The 24,921-nt window shown below is 36.0% G+C and overlaps 1 protein-coding gene and 1 long non-coding RNA gene across 10 annotated transcripts in view; one reads left to right on the forward strand and one right to left on the reverse strand.

Moving 5' to 3' along the window:
- Positions 1-24,921, reverse strand: part of PSPC1 (paraspeckle component 1) — a 96,174-nt gene that overhangs the window by 34,901 nt on the left and 36,352 nt on the right. The window contains exons 7-9 of one of the 9 annotated variants that reach the window (XM_082364948.1): positions 7,529-7,586; positions 3,963-4,132; positions 1,319-1,800 (exon numbers count right to left, since the gene is read on the reverse strand). The exons of 5 other annotated variants lie outside the window; for them this stretch is intronic. In XM_082364948.1, coding sequence (XP_082221074.1) covers positions 1,615-1,800; positions 3,963-4,132; positions 7,529-7,586 — 414 coding nt within the window. In that variant the 3' untranslated portion in view covers positions 1,319-1,614. Of the gene's footprint in view, positions 1-1,318; positions 1,801-3,962; positions 4,133-7,528; positions 7,587-7,610; positions 7,647-24,921 lie in introns of those variants that run through there. 3 more of the 9 variants (XM_082364951.1, XM_082364949.1, XM_082364956.1) reach the window with 3 other exon arrangements.
- Positions 7,653-24,921, forward strand: part of LOC309615421 — a 137,233-nt gene continuing 119,964 nt past the window's right edge. Inside the window, exon 1 of the long non-coding RNA XR_014236812.1 lies at positions 7,653-23,962. This is a non-coding gene — a long non-coding RNA (uncharacterized lncRNA). The remainder of the gene's footprint in view (positions 23,963-24,921) is intronic.

Consider the following 24,921-nt stretch of genomic DNA (forward strand, 5'->3'; position numbering starts at 1 on the left):
TTACAATCTCCATATCATGTTTTCAAAGATTTGCCAAAAACAAAAGAATACTGCAAATTTTAGAAAACAATTCCATCCATACTGTTGTGTCTAAAAATTAGAACATAAAATAGTACAGAAGAAAAGTTTGATACAAAAGCATGCATCTCAATCATGCTTTACACTCAACTGCTTTTACGCAAGAATTTAAATAAGTAACCAAACTTCTTTCTTTCCGAAGTATGCCTTCCAGCAAAAACAGAAACCATGCAAAGATGAGGTAATATTTACATACTGTTCACTTTTAAAAAGCACATTATTCTTCAGAAAAATGCTAAAAGCATGATATACTAACACACTGAAATGTTATGTGAGAAACAACTATGCTATGACCAATGCCTGATGCCTCAGATTTGTGATTTACATTAAATACATGATTCCTCAAATGTAATTCTAAATTAAACATGTCTAACATACAGAATTTTAAATATAACGAGGACTCTGTTTTGGAATAAAAATCCCAATGTGATAAGATGTTTCTCCATACTACTGAAAATCAATCTTCAAAACACATATTTGACAGTAGAGAGATCTGATTCCGATAACACTAGCCATACTCAAGTTAATTCTGTTTTTTAAAATCACCACTTGAACTGTATTCCTGGGAGACAAGCACACCTAGCCTGTCAGACAAGTTTTGCTGGAGAGACTCCTGAGCGACAGAAGAACATTCACAACCCTGCAGAGTCAGGCCACCTTGAACACTTCTAGAAACCAACATGCTCAAGAAATGCTCAATTTCTTCTAGATCACACAGCAAATCCTCACCTAACATCCAACCTAACAGTATTGTTTGATTTTAAAGAAAATTTAAAGGGTAAGATCTAGATATTGACACCAAATAAATAATAGCAGATAAGATTAAAAATAAGACATTATTTTATAAGCAAAAGAGATTTGCCTTCAAACAGGTTTTTTTTTTTCCAAGATTCAAAAGATTTATTTGGAAAAATCAGCACAGGACAAAGATATCCTTAATATTCCTCCTCAGAATATTTGAATATTCAGAATCTACATGAAATGTAGACAGCAACTCTGATTTCACAGGACATCATTAATGGTGCATACAGATGTAATCCCCATACCCGCCCTCCCCAATGTACTACTCTGTCTGCCCCTTAGTGACATCAGTTTTCACTAAGCTTCTATCTTCAGGGCAACTTGCACAAACTAAAAAACAGAAAATCATTTGCATTTTTAAATGGCTGGGATTAGTTAAAGCAACCAAAGTATTACTGTTACAGCAAAGTTTAGTAAAACTATAAGAGAATACCACTAATAACATTTTAAAATTATCCAAGATGATTTCTTTATTGAGATTAACTACATAGAATTCACAGTACTATGGCATACTTATATTTAGCTAAAGTCACAAACACATTTCAACATTCACAATGATGAGTATCATCATTACCATTCTAATCTACAAAGCTTATGAATAAAGAAAAATACAAAAACCTCAAGTTTTACAAAAAAAAAAATTTTAACGTCTACATACAATAACAATAAAACCACTTCTAGGTAACAGGTAAAAGTGTATTGTTTTCCTCTAAGTAGTCAGGAATGAAAGAATGTTTAATACCTACGACGCTTATTAGGGCCTTCAAAGTTGCCCCCTTGGCTTCCTCTACCAAAACCACCAGGACCACCACTACCAGGACCTACACCACTCATCGGTGCTTGCGAGGTCTCAGAACCTGTTCTACTACCCATAGGTGAGCCCATCTGAGACGGTGGTCCTTGCGGAAATCTATCATTGTGCTATATAATACCACATAACACATGTGAAGTCCATTTGGAACACGCCAAATGTAAGTGACAAGAAAAATTGGCAAAATCCCAAGTGGTGGTGTCATGAAGTTCAGCAGAAAGTCCAGCAGAATCAGGATCACACATAGAAGGAAGAAAGGAGCAATTTAATTAGTTACTATGTTCAAAAAATAAAAGAAGCATCTGAATGAAGAGTTACATTTTGCTAATGCTATGTCCCAATTTCATGAAAAAAGAACTGATTTCATGAAGTGAATGCCACCTTAAACCTAATTAGTTATTATTATACTGTTCTGATCTCTCTTTTTTTAATTTTTTTTTTTTTGGCAGCGCCGCACGGCTTGAGGGATCTTAGTTCCCCAACCAGGGATTGAACCCAGGCCCTCAGCAGTGAAAGGGCCAAGTTCTAACCACTGGACGGCCAGGGAATTCCCTCTCTCTTTTTCATTAAAGTTTATACTGCGTGTAACAGCGCCGTGTAATAAAAATACTGTTTTTTTAAAATCAGAGAGACAAAACTAGGGAGCAGCATCACATCGTTTGAAAAAGAAAACATAAAAATTTCAATAGCAGTGCTTTTAACATAGAAAGCATGAGCATAAACACAGAGTTATAATTTCAGTATGAAAACTTCTGAGGTGTTTTTCTGGAAGACTATCACTGGGAAAACAGATTTAGTTTTTAAAAGCTGACAATTAGCATGTACTACTAATAGCAGAATTAACACTTGAATTATGTATTTTGTAAAACTTCATAGTAATAACCACATATATTAATCTCAAAGGTTGAACAGAACTCCCTACATGCAGCAGTAAAATATCACTGTGAAAAAGACTAACGGGGATATTTAAATAAACTTTACCATTTCTGCGGGAGGTATGGAAAAGCAGGCCAGTTACTTTTACTTTTAACTCTCTGGTGATGATTATACGCTACACAAAATTTAACCAAAGTATTTACAAATTTTTACTAGCTCTCAGACATTTTACTACAAAATAAGCCTCCAATGGAGGAAACAGGTACACTGATTAGTATGCAACATCTGACCCGATCACAGTCGATATTACGGCACTGCCTCATTATCTCCCTATGTTAACACTCATTTAAAAAACCTGTTAGCATGTCCAATTTGTCCAAATTCTTAAAGGACTGTATTTAAAGTAAATAAATTATAAAATAATAGAACACCGCATCCATCAGTTCTAAGACGCACATTCACTGCTCACGTCTCTGAGATCAGGGGGGTTTAGAGCTGATGGCAGGTCTGCGTTTAACAGCAGCACCTTTTCTTTCTCAGCAGCAATGGCGCCCCTTCAGTTCCAAGACTGAACTGTCTTTTCCAAATATACGATCAACTAATTTCCCTTTTCTAAATGTTACTTAGGACAACCATTAAAAAGAACCAAATGAGAAAATGTCATAGGAATATAACGTCTCAAATAGTGACAGACTTTAAGGGAAATGAAAAACAGTAGCAGTCTTGCCACTGATTCTCAAATATAATATGAATTACAACTGAAAAATGGTTTTATAATATTTAACCCACACAAAGATATCTTCACACTCTCAAACCAAGAAATGAAATTGTCTACTTTAAATTTAGTATCAAATTTAATTATAATTTGTAAGTCTATAGTAAGAATACAACAATGTAAGTTTAAAATATATTTTAAAACTTTAATGTAAATTTTTTACAGTTAAATTCTCTGAAATTACTCATAAATGATTTTTTTATGAAAAATGACAGAAAACTGTGTTTTCACACATATTGAGGTTTTGTACCCCACCAAAGGTAAGGAGTTCACACAGGAATAAGAACACAATCACAAAATACTTGACCATTACACTGAATGCTGGTAAGAGGTGTATACAAATTAAATTAAAATCACTGTAAAATGACTAGAATTAACATATATATCTGCTATATATTTAAGTACAAAAGCATGCCATGGATCATATTCCTAACTCTTGGGAAACTAAAAAATTGCCTCTCATAAATCACCATCTAACTTCACAAAATTACCTTTTCTTCATTGGATATTGATCTTTACTGACAAAACAAATGATGCCAAATTATGTTAAGTGTGAAGTTACCTTTGGGGCAGAAGTATATATTATTGAATATAATCACAATAATGTTTATGATACATTACCACTGCTCCATTATCTGGCATCATTGGAGTTCCCATATTTGCAGCTCCTTCTGGCCCCATGGCAGGACCAGGACCCATTGGTGGGCCAGGTATAGTTCCTCTGTTGTTCATATTCATACCCATCATTGGAGGAGGACCTTGGTTACCAGCAGGTGCTGGGCTAAACGCATCTACGTAAAACAATCTATACTTAGAGCTGTCCTATCTTAGTTGATAAACATTTAAAATTTAACAATACTTAGGCAATCTATATAACAAGACTATTATCAAAATTTTACTTCCTTGAGAATGGGACACTCAATTATCTACTCTGATAGAGCATTATATTTGCTAAACAAATGTACATAAAACAAATGAGAAAACTATCAATTATTTTTAGCACATTTGAGACTATAAAAGCTTTAAAGTTTTCTTTAAAAAATCAGTATTATTTGCTGTAGTCTGCTTTTTAACCAAATACTCCCTTACGAGTGGTGACAACTTTCTACCAGTTTAAATTAATGGCAAAGGATTAGCACTTAGGAAACCACTTAATTTTCTTATAGTCATGACTAAAAATACTAGCATGTAAATTATATTAAATTGTGAAGGGAGAAACCATGTCCTCATACATACACACACACACAAAGTTTACTGTAAATAAATTCTTGGCTTTTATATAATTACTGAACATCTCCCAAAATTATAGGAGGTACTCTTTTTTAACTTTATATAGAACTATGCAATAGAAACAAACAAAAAAATTGAAATGATTCATCATGACAAAACTTATTTCTAAAAGCAACTGCAACCAAATACAGATAAAATATTAGCACAGCTGTTTGAATTTTTTCAACATGCTGAAATTCTGGAAATGAGAACAATCGGATACTTCAAATTTTTTCATCAAAAGATATGCATCCACCTGCTTCATGTTAACTGCAATAATAATGTTTAAGCTGTAATACATTTATAATGGCCTCAAATACAACATTTTTGGGTATCCTCTTTGAACTTAAAAAATTTTTAAACTACTCATGCTTGTTTATCATTAAAAATTCATGAGAAAGACTGATTCTGAGTTTTCTTCTAGTATTTCATTATCTAGTTAATTTCATGACATTGAGAACTCAATTTCTCAACAACACATATAATAGGAGTGGATGTTTTCATTCACACTCACAACTCTACACAGTACCCAGTGCAGCTCAACCTGCACAGGACCGCGTCCAGGCAGCTGAGAGGAAGCAATCGGACTCCCTGCCGGCCCCCAGCAACAGACTCCTGCTCCTCCTGAACCCAATCCCCAGGACCCCAGCCACTTCCTAGGGAAGGAAGCAGTTCCTTAATGCCCAACAGTTCTTGTTAGTCAATCTACACTTTAACTACACAAGAATACTTCTGTTCCCTTAAGATAGCTATAAATAAAAATTTTTACTAGACTTCCACAACATCTCCCATAAGTGAAATGAGGAAGGGTAGAGACAGTATCCAGGAGGAATGTTACCTCAACTTTCCCCAAAAAGAACAGATCAAGGATTAGGGGTTTTTTTTTTATTCTCTTTTAATAGAACATAATTATCACACCTAACTTATGAGATACGAATATAACTATACAAGTATGGGTATAATAAAATAAATGAAAAATATTTAAAACTATCATTAGTTGAGGTAGACTCTTATTTTTAGTAATTATGGCTGTAATTAGACTAAATTTAAAGATCTAAGGAATGTTAGAATTATCTGGTCCCCTGAAAAGCAGTTTTATAAACTATGTTCCACTTCGTACACACTGGTAACAGACCAGAAAATCTGTCATGTTTAATCCATGCAACTTGACAGGATATGACAATTTACCAACTTAACAGTGACATTCAACTGCATGATAAGGACTTGTAGCTCCACGGATCCGTAACTATCATGAGAATAAAGTCTCACTTTGAATAAAATGTAAAGAGGAGAAAATTAAATGGAGTGGATGGATGTTAGGGGAGCTAATTAAGTGCTCAAATGTAAACATGGTTCTCTGGTGAATAAAATGCCATTAAAATTTTTAATTCTCTTAAATTCCTCACTAAATAAGGAATCTAAAAGTATATTCTCCCATTTCTTCTAATAAAGTTGCTAATCAAGTAAGAAAGTCAGAATGTTTTCATGGTCTCTGAAACATCACAAATGTTTCAAGTTTGGTTCTGATGTTAATGACACACTTAAAATGCTTAAATCCAACTGGATTATATTATACACCAGCCCACAATTTACTTTGAAAAAGACATAAATACTGAACTACCTGTACATTACTAGACCCTCAACTGTGCTTCCTAATTTAGAACTTCTCATGTACTCTTGGTTCACTAACTTTTTTCATGTATCCATTGTACTAACTTCACAATTAAGCTCTTTTGGTTAAGGGTTATGTCTCGTGCTTCCTTTGCATATCAGAGATGCTCAATAACTACTTTCTGGTAGATAAGAAAAGTGACGAAGTAAACAGCAATTGTGTTAAATGATTTAGATTATCTAACTGGCAATGGCAAAGGAACTGGCATGGGGGAGGAGCGCTTGGTCATGGAAAATGCTCGATCCACATATTAGAGGCTTTAAGATGTCTATTCCACACGCTACGTGTACATTCCAAGTACAATCTGGATTTCCTCAGTGGGAGTTAATGTGACGCACACTGGAATGTTAAGGTAATGTGATCTTTACAACAATATGTACATTTGACTTTATATAAAGATTCTAACCTCAGCTTCTGTGGGACAATGTGAAATTAATATATAAAATTTTATTATTTACCTAATTTTCAAATGTATGACAGTTCAAACTTAATAAGACATATGAAAACATCCCATACTTATTTTTCCCTTAGCTTATCTACTTGATACTGCTGCCCTGACAACCTGGTTATACAAGAAATCAATATTAAAGATGCTAATATAGGCACTTTCTTAAAAACTTCACATCAACTCTAAAGATATACATTAGCCTAAATATGCAAGACACATCTCATTTACTTGACAAGTCATAGATGTCTCCGAACAGTGCAGTTCTGTGCACAATACTGTGGGTTAGGGCAAAATAAGTTAAACATTCAGTAGAAGGAATAAAAATAGCCTCAAAGTTACACAAAAAATTATCTTAAAATAGAAATAAAATACTCTCAAAAAGTTTATAGACACTACAACTCAGAAACTATCAAAATTCCAAAATAAAAAAGCCAATTTCAAGGCATGAAATCTGATTTTTAAAAATGCAACAACATAGCTTTATTACACCATGTGATGACTCAACAAGTTTCAGGTCATTTACCAAAACCTGTTTACAGGTTTCTTTTTGTTATATCTATTAAAACATAATACATCTTTTAGCCTAAGAATAAACAAAATAAAAATGTTCTTCCTAGGCATGTACTTTTAATATACTGGTATTTTTTTTCTCATTTAATAAATGTAAGAAATTTCACCACTTACAAATGCTGGTTCCAAATTTCTGTTTGTTACTGATATGTAGATACCACAAATAGCATGTACAGTTCCCTGAAAAATGACAAGTAAGTGACAGAAGGCTTTGCTTCAAATCCCTACCTCCCATGTTTATTGCTCCACGGGGACCCATATCACCCATTCTCATTTCCTGTTCTCTCTGTAAGTAAACATAGTTGTCACAGTCAACCTATCGATCTTAGGACTTTACATTTCCCATCTAAAATCAAAAAGAAAAGAATAAATTGCGACATCATGTTCCATTAAAATTTTTTTTAAATTTCCGACATCATTTACTTAATAAGAACACTGAAAAGAAACTTCAGTCTCCCAGGCTTAATTAATATACTGCAAGTGCTTAGAGCACCCAATTTATATTGCTAAATTATCAGTGAGTCATACAAAAAACCTACTACAGGATATTTTTAATGTTATTCTTCCAAGAGATCATACACACATGCCTAGATGCTAAGAGAAGAAAAATCTAACAATAATAACCACCAGGACCAACTACTTTTCCTTCCCAGGTCTCTGAAGTCTTAAAACAGAAATGACCGTTACCACTTTCGTATTCAAATGTATTCAAACACACAACACAAGCAGCTGTGGGGTACTAAACCAAAAATAAGGTTATAGACAATTTTCATTTTTGAAATATTATAATTCACCTTTGCATTTTTATTCAACTACTCAGGCATTATTTCACCCAGGACCTACAGATATAGCATGAAAGCCTCCACTACACACAAGCAATTATTGAAAGCTCAACATAATATTGCTTCCTTTATTTGAACAAGAATTTTTCTTGGAAACCGAAATAAAAGTGTTATTACACAGTTGGAAAGTTCTGAAACAAAATGCTCTTGAGGTTACCTGTGACATAAAAGGCCATACAAATGTACAAAACGTTTTAAGTTTCAGTACAGAAACTACTTCCTAAAAACCCATTTACCAACAATAGTTATATAGAATTAACTTCAATGAAATCTCGTAATTAAAATTTACACTATTATTTAATGATCTTGTGCAATACCAGACGAGTGTGTTAAATGTAGCAATCATAAAAAACATTGAGGCAAAAGTAGCAATGTCTAAAGCTAAAGAAAGCATCATTTTTCTACTTTTAAAAGCAGTCTTATTAAAATGGGTTGGTTTTAAAATACTAGTGAAAAACACCTATAAAGCTAGAAATAAAGGAAATAAAAGCCTATGATAGATAAATGCCACTAAGCAGCAAATCAACTGCCCATCTAACCTAGCAGATGCCTCAAAAGTTAACCTTTAATGAAGCTACGATACGAGAAAAAAACCACTCACATAATAGCTTCATGAAGAAACGTTTCTCATTGCCTAGAAAACGTAAATACCAAAGCTTTCCCAAAGCTAACTTTTAACTTTCCAAAAAATAAATTTCTTTCATCATAAAACATTTGACTATTAATGGATACTATTACTGACCAGCAAAAAAGCTATTTTATAAAACTGACTACTGATGAAGTCATATAATTTTGCAATTATAGGGAAAATACTATTCTCTCATCACACTTAGCACTATTATCAATAAATTAAACCAAGCTGTCATTTCCTCATCAGCAGAGCCTATTGACAAAGTGTGGACTGTTTGGGCATATCCAAAATCTTCCAGGTACTATTTATATGAGATACTCTGCAAAAAGAGCTGCTTGCACTCCAGCACCAGAGAGTAAAATACATGGATTTTATGGCCCCAACATTTTTTGAGGACAAAGGTGTTAACATATTTTTTGACTTGTCTTAACTATAAAAGACTAGAAAGGCAATATCTAATCGCTAACAGAGGGTAATCATTAGTCTCACTCTTTGAGACTTCAATTTTCAAATCCCCCTTAAATACCCCAACACCCTAGCTTCCTAGTCATATTTTAAGGTTATTCTAACTTTTTATAAACCCGCTACTACATACTTCTATTAAAATGCAAGAGGCAGAAATAATACTTAAGGGTAGTGTTATCAACAGAAATTAAGACAGCACTTCCCATTATAACCTGATGTATCAAATATGCATAAGGAGAATCGCTTGAGTAAGTGCACAGTAACTATGTGCCCACCCCAACAGCAATACACAAATAAGGCCCTCAATTCTCCTACAAATTCTTCTGATATATTTTAAATTAGAACTGATACATGTGTGATATTTTTATAATACAAATTTTAATGATGCTTTATTACTTTACCAAAAATTATTGTGCTTTAATAGACAACTTATATGTAAAAATCTCAAAAGACTGCAGTGCAATATAAAATGATAAAAGCTATGATGAACACTCAATTTTAATTAATTCAATAAATCCTCATAGCAACCCATGATGAAGGTCGACTGTTATCCTATTTTAGAGATCATAAAACTGAGTCATAGACCTGTTCAATAACTTACTCAGGGTCATACATGTAGCAAGTGGTTGAGCTGACCTATAAACTTCTGCCAAAATAGAGTTCACAGAATTTTCTTCTTCACAGGGCACCTTCATTCTTCAAGAATTCCAAGACTAACAAAAGGCAAGATTTTTAATGTATTCTTACCATGTTTATAAGAGGCTGTGCCTTTTGATTAAAAGAATTCTGCACTGTAAAGCAATTATACTCCAATAAAGATGTTAAAAACAAAAACAAAAACAAACAACCAAAAAAAACCAATGTCTACTAGTTAGACACATTTTGCTTCTTTTGTTCAAGTTCATTTCCCAGGAAGCTGAAACCTCTCTCACATTTCACTGCCTTTAAATTGAATAATAAAATGTTAATTTGTATTTTATGGAAAAAAAAAAAAAAGAATTCTGCATATGCATTCTTGAAAGCTGGTCAGTGAAATATGCCTAAATTTACCAAAAAAGAAAGTAAAGTACAACTGATGCCAAAGCCGCATATCAAAGCAGCATTCCACCAACAAAAAGGTTCTCAAGGTGTGGTTCCTGGAGTGAAGAGAGTCCCCAAGACGCATCCAAGACGTGCACAAACTCAAAACTACTTCATTAGAACACAGTTCTAACACTGGTCTAATTGGGCTTTTCACTGAGACACTCGCAGGGATGGTGCAAGAGCAATGATGGGCAAAAATCCTGGTGTTTCAGCACAAACCAAGGCACTGGCATTCAATTTTTACCAGTAATCATTGTACTCTGGACATTACAATACAACTACAGTTAAATGATTTCAATTATGGCTGTCCCAGCCAGAGCATCCAGAAAAGACTGAAGATTAGATTGTAAGAAAATAAAACAGGACTTCCCTGCTGGTGCAGTGGTTAAGAATCTGCCTGCCAATGTGGGGGACACGGGTTCGAGTCCTGGTCTTGGAAGATCCCACATGCCACGGAACAACTAAGCCCATGCGCCACAACTACTGAGCCTGCGCTCAAGAGCCCGTGAGCCGCAACTACTGAGCCCGTGAGCTGCAACTACTGAGTCCGTGTGCTGCAACTACTGAAGCCCATGCGCCTAGAGCCTGTGCTCCACAACAAGAGAAGCCACCACAATGAGAAGCCCGTGCACCCCAACGAAGAGTAGCCCCTGCTCGCCGCAACCAGAGAAAGCCCGTGCGCAGCAACGAAGACCCAACACAGCCAAAAAATAAATAAAGTTTTTAAACAAATAAATCAATAATTTTTAAAAAGAAAACAGAAGCCATGTTTCAAAGAGCTGGATTTTATTTTTTTTTCTTTTTGGCCAAGCCACGGCATGCAGGATCTTAGTTTTCCGACCAGGGATCGAACCCGGGCCCCCCTGCGATATAAGCACACGGTCTTAACCACTAGACCACCAGGGAAGTCCTCAAAGAACTGTAGTACAGGTAGTTATCAGTTTCTAAGACATGGGTCTGAAACAGCTACCAGTTTGGTTCTCGAAGGATCTCTGACTCGTGTTCAGTTACTTCGTCGAGTAGGTCAGGACCCTGTCATGAGACAGGTGGAAGGAATAACCCTGTCCCAATATTTTCTCTGGCAGCAAGTGAGATGTGGAGATCAGGGGAAAATGAAGCACACCAAATGGGTGAGGTCAGTCAAAAACATGGCACAGACTTTCAGTATTCTGACCAGGCCTCAGAGATGTGGCATATCAGTACGTGAAAAAGGGGTCTTGAATTTACGTGGACGGGAAGGTAGACTATGGTGAGTATATGGATAAAAATAATGTGAGATGACAAGCAACAACAACTACAGCTGATAACATTATATTTCCGAGTGACCAGACAAAAGAGAAGGCATAGAATAGACAATTCTTCTTTGGCCACTGTTTGGTATAGTCTCATTTCCAAATCATGATTGTCTTTATAGTTTATAAGGACAAGAATTAAAACACTCTTTTATATGAAAAAAATAATAATAATAATTTCAACTATGAATACCTGGATGAAGCAGTAAAAATGATTAATTTTATTAAATCTCTAACTTTAGGTACGTGTCTTTATTATTCTATGCAACAAAACAGATATATACATTAAGCATTTCTGCTGCATTCTGAATACGGTGGTTATTTCAAAAAAAACCATTCTTACGATTGGGTTGAAAGCTGAATAAGACACATTTTCTTGGAGCAAGATGTTTACTTGAGACAGCATTTGACAGACAAACCGATTAGTGACTTGTGTACCTGGCAGTAATTTCTGATGAGTGGTTGATATTAAGAAGTGTGATTTGTTTTTAACTTTGTATAACAAAATACATTAACATTTGTATGATTTGTGTAACTCAATGGGTCAGTATTTTTCAGCTTGGTACATGACGTTACAAACTCATGCATAGGTAAAAGATCCACTCAAAGGTAAACCAATGGATTCTAATGCAAAAGAGTACTTTTAAGAAAATACTGCTTGTCAAGTTTCACTGCAGTATCAAACAACAATATTCACAATTATCTGAAAAGGTTAAAATATATATACCTCTCACCATTTACTTATCCATGTGAAACCAGATTCTCTTTGTATTTTTTAACCAAAAGAGCATTTTGCAATAGGTGGAATGCAAAAGCAAATATGGGAAGCCAGCCATTTTCTTATAAAGCCAAACACTGAAAAACAGTAAAATACCATTCTTCCCACTACACAAAGTTGAGCATTAAAGAAATTTCAAAAAAAATGTAAAATTAAGGCCACTCTTCCCACTATAACACATTTTCTTTTAAATTTCTCTTTTAATTTCTTACATGGTAAACACTGATATAACCTAAACATAAAGCTCTTTGGGGTCTTCAATAATTTTTAATAGCTTTAAAAAAGGATTTGAAACCAAAAAGTTTGATAACCACTGTTTTTAAATTCCAGTCAATATTTACTCATGAAAATGTAAAGTGGCAGAAATTTTGCACTAATGTAAATTAACTAAACCAGTATACCCCAATGTGCAGAACCTGACATTATTTTATGTATAATACTGATTTTTTTCCTTTAATACTTAGGATATCAATCTGTGACTTTTGAAGATATTTTAGGGTTTTTTAGGTAATCTAATTTAAACAAATATTGACTCTATGTAATTATCAACTGGAACAACATTCTGCAGTCAATGACAAAATGTGCTCACCTCACACACTGATCAGTCTAAGTCCTAACAGCCACCATCATTCTTCTTGAATTCATGAAGTCCTCTCGTGTGTGTCTCTAAAGGAACTTCTAAGGATTATCTAAGGATCACAATGTGCCACGTAGGTTCCATGTCTTAATAAAAAAATGCTAAAAATCCTGATATAAAAATGCTGAAATAAAGCTTTTAAATCTAAAAGAAATATAATTCTAGAGAAACATATAAGTTCTGGCAAGTAACAATATGCAACCTTTTTATCATTAAATATTCCTAGAATTTTTCCAAAAATAAATTACTCTTAGCACTTGGAAATATAGCTTTTCCTTCACTAGAGAAGTTTACATACAAGAATAATAAGACTGTTAGATAGACAGTTTGTTTTCATTGGAGAAAACAAACTGTCAGCATCTGGAAACACTAGGTAACAAACATATTTACAAGTAAAGAATGGAACAAAAATCAATTATGTGAAATATTTTGTAAAAATAGGTATAAAGAAAAATAAAATCACAAAAAAAGTAGGCCACTTTGCCAAGAAATTATCCACTCATTTAAAAAGTGTTAAGTTATGGAAAGGTGTGCATCAAGAAAGTAATCTTCTAATAAACTAAAAAGGGAAACAAGAAATGTTCCTATTAATAGAGCTCAAATAATAGCATGCAAACTTTCCAACATAACCAACAGAGAAAGTGTGGAAGACTGAACATTTTTAATTCAAGTAATAAAAAACCTTTCCAATGTCTTTCCAAGACATTATATCACTCACTGCTATATTGGGGGGGGGGATATTTTAAGTAACATAAGACAATCTTCAAAATATACTATGTATAGTGGGGTTTTCCCTTCAATTTGCATTCCAAAATATCTGCCCCCATGAGTACTGAGGAAATGTTCCTCAGGTTTATGATTGCTTAAGTGAAACTTTACATCACATTTCATTAGGGAACTGCTAATTAAGACAAAAGAGTTACCACAACACATCTATTAGAACGTCCAAAATCCTAAATGGTGACAACAGGAAATGCTGGTGAGGATGTGGAGAAACAGGAATGCTCACACACTGCTGGTGGGAATGCAGACTGGTATGCCCACTTTGGAAGACAATTTAACAGTTTCTTACAAAACTAAACATACTCTTACCATATGATCCCGTAATCACGCCCCTCGTTATTTACCCAAAGGCACTGAAAACTTATGTCCACACAAAAACCTACACACAGATATTTGTAACAACTTTATTCATAACTGACAACCAAGATGTCCTTCATTTGGTGAAAAGATAAACAAACTGTGGTACATCCAGATAATGGATTATTCAATGTTAAAAAGAAATGAGGGGGGGCTTCCCTGGTGGCGCAGTGGTTGAGAATCTGCCTGCCAATGCAGGGGACACGGGTTCGAGCCCTGGTCTGGGAAGATCCCACATGCCGCGGAGCAACTGGGCCCGTGAGCCACAACTGCTGAGCCTGCGCGTCTGGAGCCTGTGCTCCGCAACAAGAGAGGCCGCGATAGTGAGAGGCCCGCGCACCGTGATGAAGAGTGGCCCCCACTTGCCACAACTAGAGAAAGCCCTCGCACAGAAACGAAGACCCAACACAGCCATAAATAAATAAATAAATAAATAAAATTTAAAAAAAAAAAAAAAAAAGAAATGAGGGGCTTCCCTGGTGGAGCAGTGGTTGAGAGTCTGCCTGCCAATGCAGGGGACACGGGTTCGAGCCCTGGTCTGGGAAGATCCCACATGCCGCGGAGCAACTAGGCCCGTGAGCCACAACTACTGAGCCTGCGAGTCTGGAGCCTGTGCTCCGCAACAAGAGAGGCCGCGATGGTGAGAGGCCCGCGCACCGCGATGAAGAGTGGCCCCCGCTTGCCGCAACTAGAGAAAGCCCTCGCACAGAAACGAAGACCCAACACAGCCAAAAATAAATAAATGAATTAAAAAAAAAAAAAAAGAGCTATCAAGCCATGAAAAAACATATAGGAGGGACCTTACTTAAATGCATATTACTAAAAAGCCAATATGAAAAGACTTCATATCGTATGATTCCAACTATATGACATTCTGAAAAAGGCAAAAATACGGAGACAGGAAAAGAATCAGTGGTTGCCAGGGATTATGGGGAGGGAGGAATAATAGGTGGAGCACAGAGAATTTTTAGGGCAGTGAAACTACTCTGTGTGAGACTGAATGGTGGGTACGTGTCATTTGCCATTTGTCAAAACCCAGAGAATGTGCAACACCGAATGTAAACTATGAACTTCTGGTGATGAGGATGTGTCAGACACAAGTGCACCCTGTATGCTGTGGGAATCTGATGTTGGTGGGACTCTGACGTGAGGGCATCTGTACGTATGTGGGGTGAATGGGGTGCGTGGGAAATGTCCCTTCTGCTCAATTTTGCTGTGAACCTAAAACTACTCTAATAAAATTAACTTTTTAAAAACTTTAAAAATGTTTCTTTTTGAATAAATTATATCTTAATTTATATAACAAGTTTTAGTCATGAAATAATAAACATTTCTTACTTGTTAAATATTGAATCAGAAATAGAAGGAACCACAAATACAAGTAGGGGGCTTTATTCTTAGCTTACTGTACTGATTAACCTAAACACAAGCGCCTCTTAAACTACATTCACTCAACAGTGTATTTTTAAAGCCTGGTTCAGGTAACTTTGTAAACAGATTGTTCTGAGGTCACTTTCAAATTCAACTGACCATGTAGCAAAATTAATTGCTACTTTTTAAAACACAGGATGGCTTTCTAATTGAAGATGAATTAAATATAACTACACATAATCTAGCATGCATCAAAACACAGAAGGGAATAAATATTTTAAACAAATCAATTTTTTAAACAAATTTATATTGAGCTTAGAATTTTATTTCTAATTTATATACCTGAGGGACATTTTCAAGTTTAGCCTTTTCAACTGCCATGGCAAACTCCCTCTGAAAAGCTGCTTTTAAAAACTGAAATTAGGGGCTTCCCTGGTGGCGCAGTGGTTGGGAATCTGCCTGCCAATGCAGGGGACACGGGTTCGAGCCCTGGTCTGGGAAGATCCCACATGCCGCGGAGCAACTGGGCCCGTGAGCCACAACTGCTGAGCCTGCGCGTCTGGAGCCTGTGCCCCGCAACAAGAGAGGCCGTGATAGTGAGAGGCCCGCGCACCGCGATGGAGAGTGGCCCCCGCTCGCCGCAACTAGAGAAAGCCCTCGCACAGAAACGAAGACCCAACACAGCCAAAAATAAATATAAAAATAAATTAATTAATTTTAAAAAAAGAAATTAATTAGGAATATATATAATTATTCTTCAAATTTAGCTATTTTATCCCAAACTCTTAAAGAAATCAGCAATCTGAATACCAACTACAACACAGACATAATACTTTTAATTACATCTTACCAATGCACATATAATACTGGTGACTGGTTTGCATTTCTTTACCTATAACCTCTTACTCAGTACATTTCCATATCAAAATCAAAACAACTATTATGACTGGCCAGATCAAGGGATGAAAGATTAAATTAAAGAGTAAATATAAGCTGCACAAGAAGCAATTCCAAATCGGTCCCACCAACAGAAGAAAGCGAACAAAGCACATGTGTTCCAATGTATGAAGAATTAAGTACGTATTTAAAAGAGGAGAGTATCTTTTTCTATTCGTGATACTAGACATAAAACAAGTTATCTTCGCAGTCTACCAGAAGCTTTGAAATCCTGACAAATTATATATTGTTTCTAAGTAGATAACTCAAAGCAACATATTCAAAATATAGTAATATTTAAAATATTTAAATGATAACTAAATACAACTCAAAAAGTTATTTAAAATTTACAGTTATAAGATAAACTACTATACAAGCATTTCTATTGTTTAAAAGCAGGATTTAGAAAAAGCAATAATACGTCAAATTAAGACGTTATATATATCATGAGAATCGTGGCAAATTTATAACCAGAAAAGACAGGATTTGAAACGTGGTGCACAGTGTAGTGGAGGATATCATAAGACAAAGAGGCAAACTCACCCATTTACTTTAAATTACTTGAAATTTTAAACAGAAGTAAATGCATTTCATCAGCAGAGCACACTTACAAACCCAAGTTTTCTACTCCCTGCCACTAGCAGTTTGTTAATAATTACACATGGATACCGATATTCACATTTATCTAGTTTGCTTTGGTAGAAAAATTCTGACATTTCAGGTGATACTACAGAGCTTCATGCCCTCAATATGAAGTACAGAAGATACGGGATACTGATGGGCCTAAAAAAAATTTTTTTTTACATAATCACTGTGTAGGATAACTCCTGTAGGGGGCTCTAAATATTACAACAAGAAATCACAAAGCAGAACTAACAAGTTTTTATGTCTTCCTAGAACCTTCTGTTATTACTTCAAGCTATTTAATAACTGAACAAAATTCCTATTGTTTGCACTGCATGTAGTGGACATTTCAAAAAACATGTTCACTTTAGTTCACTTGTATTCGCCAATCTTGACTCTCCTCTTCTCCGACCCCTCTAAAAAGGTAAACATTACCTAAAAGATCTGACCATTCTCAACCAAGTTAAGATTAGAAGAACTTACCATTTCAAATGAAAAGACAGAGGTATACCTACAACACAGTGGAATAATAAACCAATCACATCAGTTTTTAAAATGCACCCAAAAGAGCCCCAGAACAGTGCAGAGACTACACACTCACTCTCCAGCATACAATTTTCTCTAAACTCTCAGAACTTTTTAGCTGCATCTCTTAACCTACCCCACATAGGTCCTCGGTCCCTAAAATACTCTAAAATCCTCAAAGATGTGACCCTGGGCTTGATTCCCCTCTGTATCCTCTATGAGGCTCAGGACTGTTTTGAACACAGGAAAAACAGGGAACAAATTTTTCCTACTAAAGGGAACCTCCAGTCTTTGTATAAGACTATCTTGAAGGGATAGTCAAGTGGAATCTGCATACTAAAAAGTTACGTGTGCTGAAAACCAAGCACAAAAAATGGTTATTTTACTGTTTAAAATGTACTCTTGGGCTTCCCTGGTGGCGCAGTGGTTAAGAATCCGCCTGCCAATGCAGGGGTCCCAGGTTTGAGCCCTGGTTCGGGAAGATCCCACATGCCGCGGAGCAACGAAGCCTGTGCGCCACAACTACTGAGCCTGTGCTCTAGAGCCCGTGAGCCACAACTACTGAAGCCCGCGTGCCTAGAGCCCGTGCTCCGCAACAAGAGAAGCCATTGCAATAAGAAGCCCGTGCACCGCAACGAAGAGTAGCCCCCGCTTGCCGCAACTAGAGAAAGCCCACGCACAGCAACGAAGACCCAACGCAGCCAAAAATAAATAAATAAATAAATTTAAAATTTACTCTTTACTGTGTGATTCCATTATGAACTCTACAAAAATACATCAATAGGTGTGTTTCAATGTCACCTATGTTTCAAAACTACTGATGCTGAACATCTGAAATGTTAGTAGTAAATAAAAATACTGAGGTTTGGTGGCTCATAAAGAACCCTCAAAACTGTATGATTGAGCTGCATGCTGTCATTTGAAAAAGAAGACATCAAACAACTATTTAACTCTCCCAATTTACATCTCAGTAACTACAATATAACAAATACAAGATTCCTGACCTCAAAAAACTCAAGAGGGCTCAAATATTGGACAACTGTGAGAAAATAATTAGATGGCAATATAAGTACTAAAAAAGAATCATATTAAAAATGATATAGGGGGCTTCCCTGGTGGCGAAGTGGTTGAGAATCTGCCTGCCAATGCAGGGGACACGGGTTCGAGCCCTGGTCTGGGAAGATCCCACATACCACGGAGCAGCTAAGCCCGTGTGCCACAACTACTGAGCCTGCGAGTCTGGAGCCTGTGCTCCGCAACAAGAGAGGCCGCGACAGTGAGAGGCCCGCGCACCGCGATGAAGAGTGGCCCCCGCTCTCAGCAACTAGAGAAAGCCCTTGTACAGAAACGAAGACCCAACACAGCCATAAATAAATAAATAAATAAATAAATTTATTTAAAAAAAAAAAAAAAAGATATAGGATCACACCTGGGGTGAGTAGTCAGGGAAAGTTACGCATGTGCTGAGCATACACACTCCCGAGGAGGGAAAAAGGGATATGGGAATTTTTGTGGAATATGAGCCCCTCTGTAACTCTAATGGGAGGTAAGGCCGAAGAAGACACTAGAGTCATCTAATATGACACAGAAATAATTAAGTCCAACAAAGTGTCCTCTGATGAAGTGGTTAAAGAATATAAAGGACATGGTAACCATTTCAATCTGGATTCATTCAAAAGACTTCTAAACATGAATGATAAAACAGAGGGGGAAAACGCTACTTATAATCGTAATACATGATTAGGGTGACCACACACACATCCTGGTTTGCCTGAGACAGCTTATTTTATGCCTGCTGTTAAAAAAAAAAAGTAATTTTACATAGTACTCACATTCACTTGTCCGAGTTTGGATGAAAATTTTATGCTACCAGAAAACTACTAGAGCTAATCAATGAATCTGGTAAAGTAGCAGAATACAAAATTAATGCACAGAAATCTCTTGCATTCCTATACACTAATGATGAAAAATCTGAAAGGAAACACTCCCATTTACCACTGCAACAAAAAGAATAAAATACCTAGGAATAAACCTACCTAAGGAGACAAAAGACCTGTATGCAGAAAACTATAAGACACTGACGAAAGAAATTAAAGATGATACAAATAGATGGAGAAATATACCACGTTCTTGGATTGGAAGAATCAACACTGTGAAAATGACTATATTACCCAAAGCAACCTACGGATTCAATGCAATCCCTATCAAACTACCAATGGCATTTTTCACAGAACTAGAACAAAAAATTTCACAATTTGTATGGAAACACAAAAGACCCCAAATAGCCAAAGCAATCTTGTGTAAAAGAAAAACGGAGCTGGAGGAATCAGGCTCCCAGACTTCAGACTATACTACAAGGCTACAGTAATCAAGACAGTATGGTACTGGCACAAAAACAGAAATATAGATCAATGGAACAGGATAGAAAGACCAGAGAGAAACCCACGCACATATGGTCACCTTATCTTTGATAAAGGAGGCAAGGATATACAATGGAGAAAAGGCAGCCTCTTCAATAAGTGGTGCTGGGAAAACTGGACAGCTACACGTAAAAGAATGAAATTAGAACACTCCCTAACACCATACACAAAAATAAACTCAAAATGCATCAAAGACCTAAATGTAAGGCCAGACACTATAAAACTCTTAGAGGAAAACATAGGCAGAACACTCTATGACATAAATCACAGCAAGATCTTTTTTGACCCACCTCCTAAAGAAATGGAAATAAAAACAAAAATAAACAAACGGGACCTAATGAAACTTAAAAGCTTTGCACAGCAAAGGAAACCATAAACAACACAAAAAGACAATCTTCAGAATGGGAGAAAATATGTGCAAACGAAGCAACTGCAAAGGATTCAAACTCCAAATTTTACAAGGACATGGAAGCAACCTAAGTGTCCATCGACACATGAAGGGATAAAGAAGATGTGGCACACATATACAATGGAATATTACTCAGCCATAAAAAGAAACAAAATTGAGTTATTTGCAGTGAGGTGGATGGACCTCGAGTCTGTCATACAGAGTGAAGGAAGTCAGAAAGAGAAAAACAAATACTGTATGCTAACGCATAGATATGGAATCTAAAAAAGAAAATGGTTCTGAAGAACCTACAGGCAGGACAGGAATAAAGATGCAGACGTAGAGAATGGACCTGAGGACACGGGGAGGGGGAAGGGTAAGCCGGGACGAAGTGAGAGAGTGGCATGGATATATATGCACTACCAAATGTGAAAAATAGCTAGTGGGAAACAGCCGCATAGCACAGGGAGATCAGCTCAGTGCTCTGTGACCACCTAGAGGGGTGGGATAGGGAGGGTGGGAGGGAGATCCAAGAGTGAGGAGATATGGGGATATATGTATTTGTATAGCTGATTCACTTTGCTATAAAGCAGAAACTAACACACCATTGCAAAGCAATTATACTCCAATAAAGATGTTAAAAAAGAAAAGAAAATTTTAAAGTTTTCCTTACAAATAATTAGATATTAAAATTATTAAATAATCCTTTTGAGAAGTGATCAAAGATTTCAACAGCTGGTTAAAACTGATATTATATCTTCAACACAAATGCCCCAAATCATCAAAATCCTAAGGATCACTTCCTAGAGTATATGTTAGCATTATAAACATGTATCTTTGTTTTCATTTGACGATAAAAGTCTAAGTTCCAATTATGTACCATCCTTAAATATTCAGAAAAGTTCTTCGCTCATTGTAGGAAACCAAATTATTTTAGTAAATAAATAAATGAAAACATATTAATAACAAAAAATTGGGCACAACTAGAGCATTCTATGAGAGGCCACTGCAATATAACTGTTATTATCCATTCTGATTTTTACCATCACGTCCAAACCATCAGAAGCGGGCTGCCATTATACCAGCAATAGGTAATAACCTTCCCACACCTAAATCTGACTCCGAACACTACAGCAAATAATTCTTCAGTTATTTCCATAGGATGATGAAGAGGCTATAAAAACCCCTTGTGAAGTATGTCCTTTGTTCAAATGTGTCAGATATGTAGCCTTCCAAAATAACGCAATCTTCTACTTCAATACAACCAAATTACTTGTTAGAGCTAAATAATTTACTGAAAAAGAGAAGTGATGGCCATGTGAAAACCACAAAATGGCAGCTTCTCTCAAAAACTCACAAACTACTTCAGAAAACGTATCTGTACCTCCTCGTTAGTAAGGGACGACTGGGACCAGCTGGCTCTGGCAGCACCTATTCATGAAAGTTCATGACTGACTAGAGTTTCTGTTCTGAGTTTTGTACAGGGAACATGGGGGGAGGGGTTAGGTTATAATTAAATCAAGGAATGATGATAAGAGAAACAATACCCACTCAAGAAACAAGAAGGCACTGGCATAAAGTTAAACAACAGGCCAATTGTTGCAGTCCTGGTCAAAAGGAGGTAATGCTTTCTGTCTCAACTGACTGAAACAAAGACTTGAGCACTCCACGATATGGGGGTGGGGGGGCCGGCAGTGACCTTTATCAGCTCTTCCCATAACTTCTGCTCTGATTTATACCCATGACTACTAATGAACCTTCTGAATACTAATTTGGATTCTTCAGAACCAAGAACCAAGGTTCTAGGATATGAGGCACTCTGCTCAATAAACCTTCTAAAAAACACTGAAAAAGAACATATAAGTTAATATAATTACATTTTAAGTCACAAACTCTTTATGAGTTTGGTTAACATGAGCCACTTTTTTTTTTTTTTTTTTTTTTTGAGCCACTTTTTATAGATTCCCCCCCAACTCTCAGACTGGCCTGAGATCAGAAGTCGGCAAACTTTTTGGGGAAAGGGCCAGACAGTATTCCAGGCTCTGCTGGCCATACAGTCTTGACACAGCCTCAGAGTTATGTCACCACTAGTCAATGCTGCCATTTTGGGGCAAAGCAGCCATAAACAAAACATAAATACAGCTGTGTTCCAATAAAACTGTTCAGAAAAAAACAGGCAGCGTTCAGATTTGGCCTGGCTTACCCTCATCTGTAGACCTCCAGTCCAGATGAAATATTTTAAAAACTAAAAATTAATGTATCATTTGAGATAATAGTCCCTTCCATATATAGGATGAAAGCCCAACTAAAAGTTGCCACACCAAAATCCCACAGAGCACGATTCACAGAGAATGCTGTGCCATTTATACCGTTAACTGTGTGAATTGTGTCTGCCATGTCCAATGACCCTGAGCTCTCCCTTAAAACTCCCCAGGTCCCAGAAAAAATTCAACTGCTACTACTATTCTCATCTCAACATATGTCTCACTGCAACACATGGCCAGCGGTTTTCGATCTTTGCCAATGAAAATAAGCAAGCTGAAGAGCTTTTTAAAATGCAGATCCCATGGCTCCAACCCAGACCCACTGGATTAGATCTCAGGCATTTTTCTTTTCTACGTTCCACAGATGTGCTGCAAAGATTGAAAACTACAGTATTTAGTCGAAACTGTCAATGGACAACCCATCAGAATCTATTGGGATCACAAATGAATCAATTAAGTAGGACGGAGACCTGTGAACCCACATTTTTTGAAAGCTCCCTGAGTGCTTATGATGCACAACTTGAAACACTACCATGGAAGAGGTGTTACCCTCTTAGCCAGGCTACATCTGCTGTGGTCTCTCTGTTCAATAATCCCAGGAGCTACAAAGGAATACCTCTAAGGAACATGGGTCATATTACTGCCTTGGTATATAATACACATTCGGGTCTTTATGCACGTGTTCATTTCTCGAGGGCCAGTCTCACCTACTTAAACAGGAATAAAATTTATTCCATATAAATTCATGTATATATCTTAAAACAGATATGAAGGGCTATTCTCTTCTTCACTAAAAACCAAACATTAATACTTACCATGCCAGATAAAGAAACTTCTTAAGTTTTAAAACAAAGTAGCATCCAATCTGAGCACTGCCCCAATTTTCCTAATCAAAGTATTTTTATAACTACATGATGCAACTACTAAAGCCAGAATGACATTTAGATATTTTATGACATACTCATTTTTCCAAGAAAGCAAAGTTTACTCCAGGAAACTGCATTTTAAAAATATTCTAATTAAAATCTCCCCTTTACTCCAAACCAAACTGTATCCACAAATAAAGACTAGTACATAGCAGTACTTAAATGTTTAAACTACTGAATCTACAGTAAGTGAAACAACCTAATATTAAAAAGTCACAGGACAATCATAAACAGTCTCACAAATTCTTACTGTAAAAGAATAACCTCTGTGATGTGTTCAAAAGCTGTAAAATTGCGATAAGTAGAAAATTTCAACCTAATAAATACTATCTAGAAAACGGTTCAAATACACTATGGTAAAGATAAACCTAAACGTAATTAAGGCACAGAATAAAAATATATACATTGTTATGGGAGTCAAAAATGTGTTATGCTACAGGAGTGAAAACTAACATGTTTAATCTATAATTACCAGATCTATTACCAAAGAGCAGGACTTCCTCTTAGGAGGAATAAGGTATGAAGTTAAAATGACAGCTTCTAATTGATGAAGAGCTGGCATATCCTTGAAACTCTTAAAAATATATTCACATGTATGTCATAATATTATGATAAATTTGAAAGTTAACCAAAAAAAAAAAACCAAAAACCATGACCAGACATGACGCATCTTTTCTTTTGGGAAGGGCGGGGGCCGCGCTATGCAGCATGTGGGATCTTAGTTCCCCGACCAGGGTTCAAACCTGTGCCCCTTGCATTGGGAGTGAGGAGTCTTAACCCCTGGACCAACAGGGAAGTCCCAGATGCGTCTTTTGTTACATTAAAAAATATATATATTATTCAAGACAAAATAAATATTTATTTTATACTTCAAAGTCCATACTATTAGTTGTGCTGGAATATTCCTAACAGGAAAATTAGAAAGAAACGTGAGGTGGCATCTTAAAACGAACCAAGTAAACCTACATGACTTTTATTACCCAGGCAAGCTGAACACTTACCATTTGATTCCTCCCTTTATAATGAACAGTGAAAAAAGAGAAGCACATAAGAGGGCCTAATTTCAAAGCTTTTAAAAACAAAAACAAACATTAAAATTGTTTAACAATTTTTCCCGAAGACTGTTTTCAAAGTAAATGAAGAATAAGTAATGCAACAATGGCCTCAATGTTTCTTCTATTAACACAAACCAGTCAAGACTAGTACAGAGCTTTTGTTAATATTTCTTTAGTGATTGATTAGTTTATATTAACGAGTATTATGGAGTTAGGAACCAAATAAAACTGATATCAAAATGAT

This window comes from Balaenoptera borealis (genome assembly GCF_965194805.1).
Source record: "Balaenoptera borealis genome assembly, chromosome: 18".
NCBI lineage: Eukaryota > Metazoa > Chordata > Mammalia > Artiodactyla > Balaenopteridae > Balaenoptera > Balaenoptera borealis.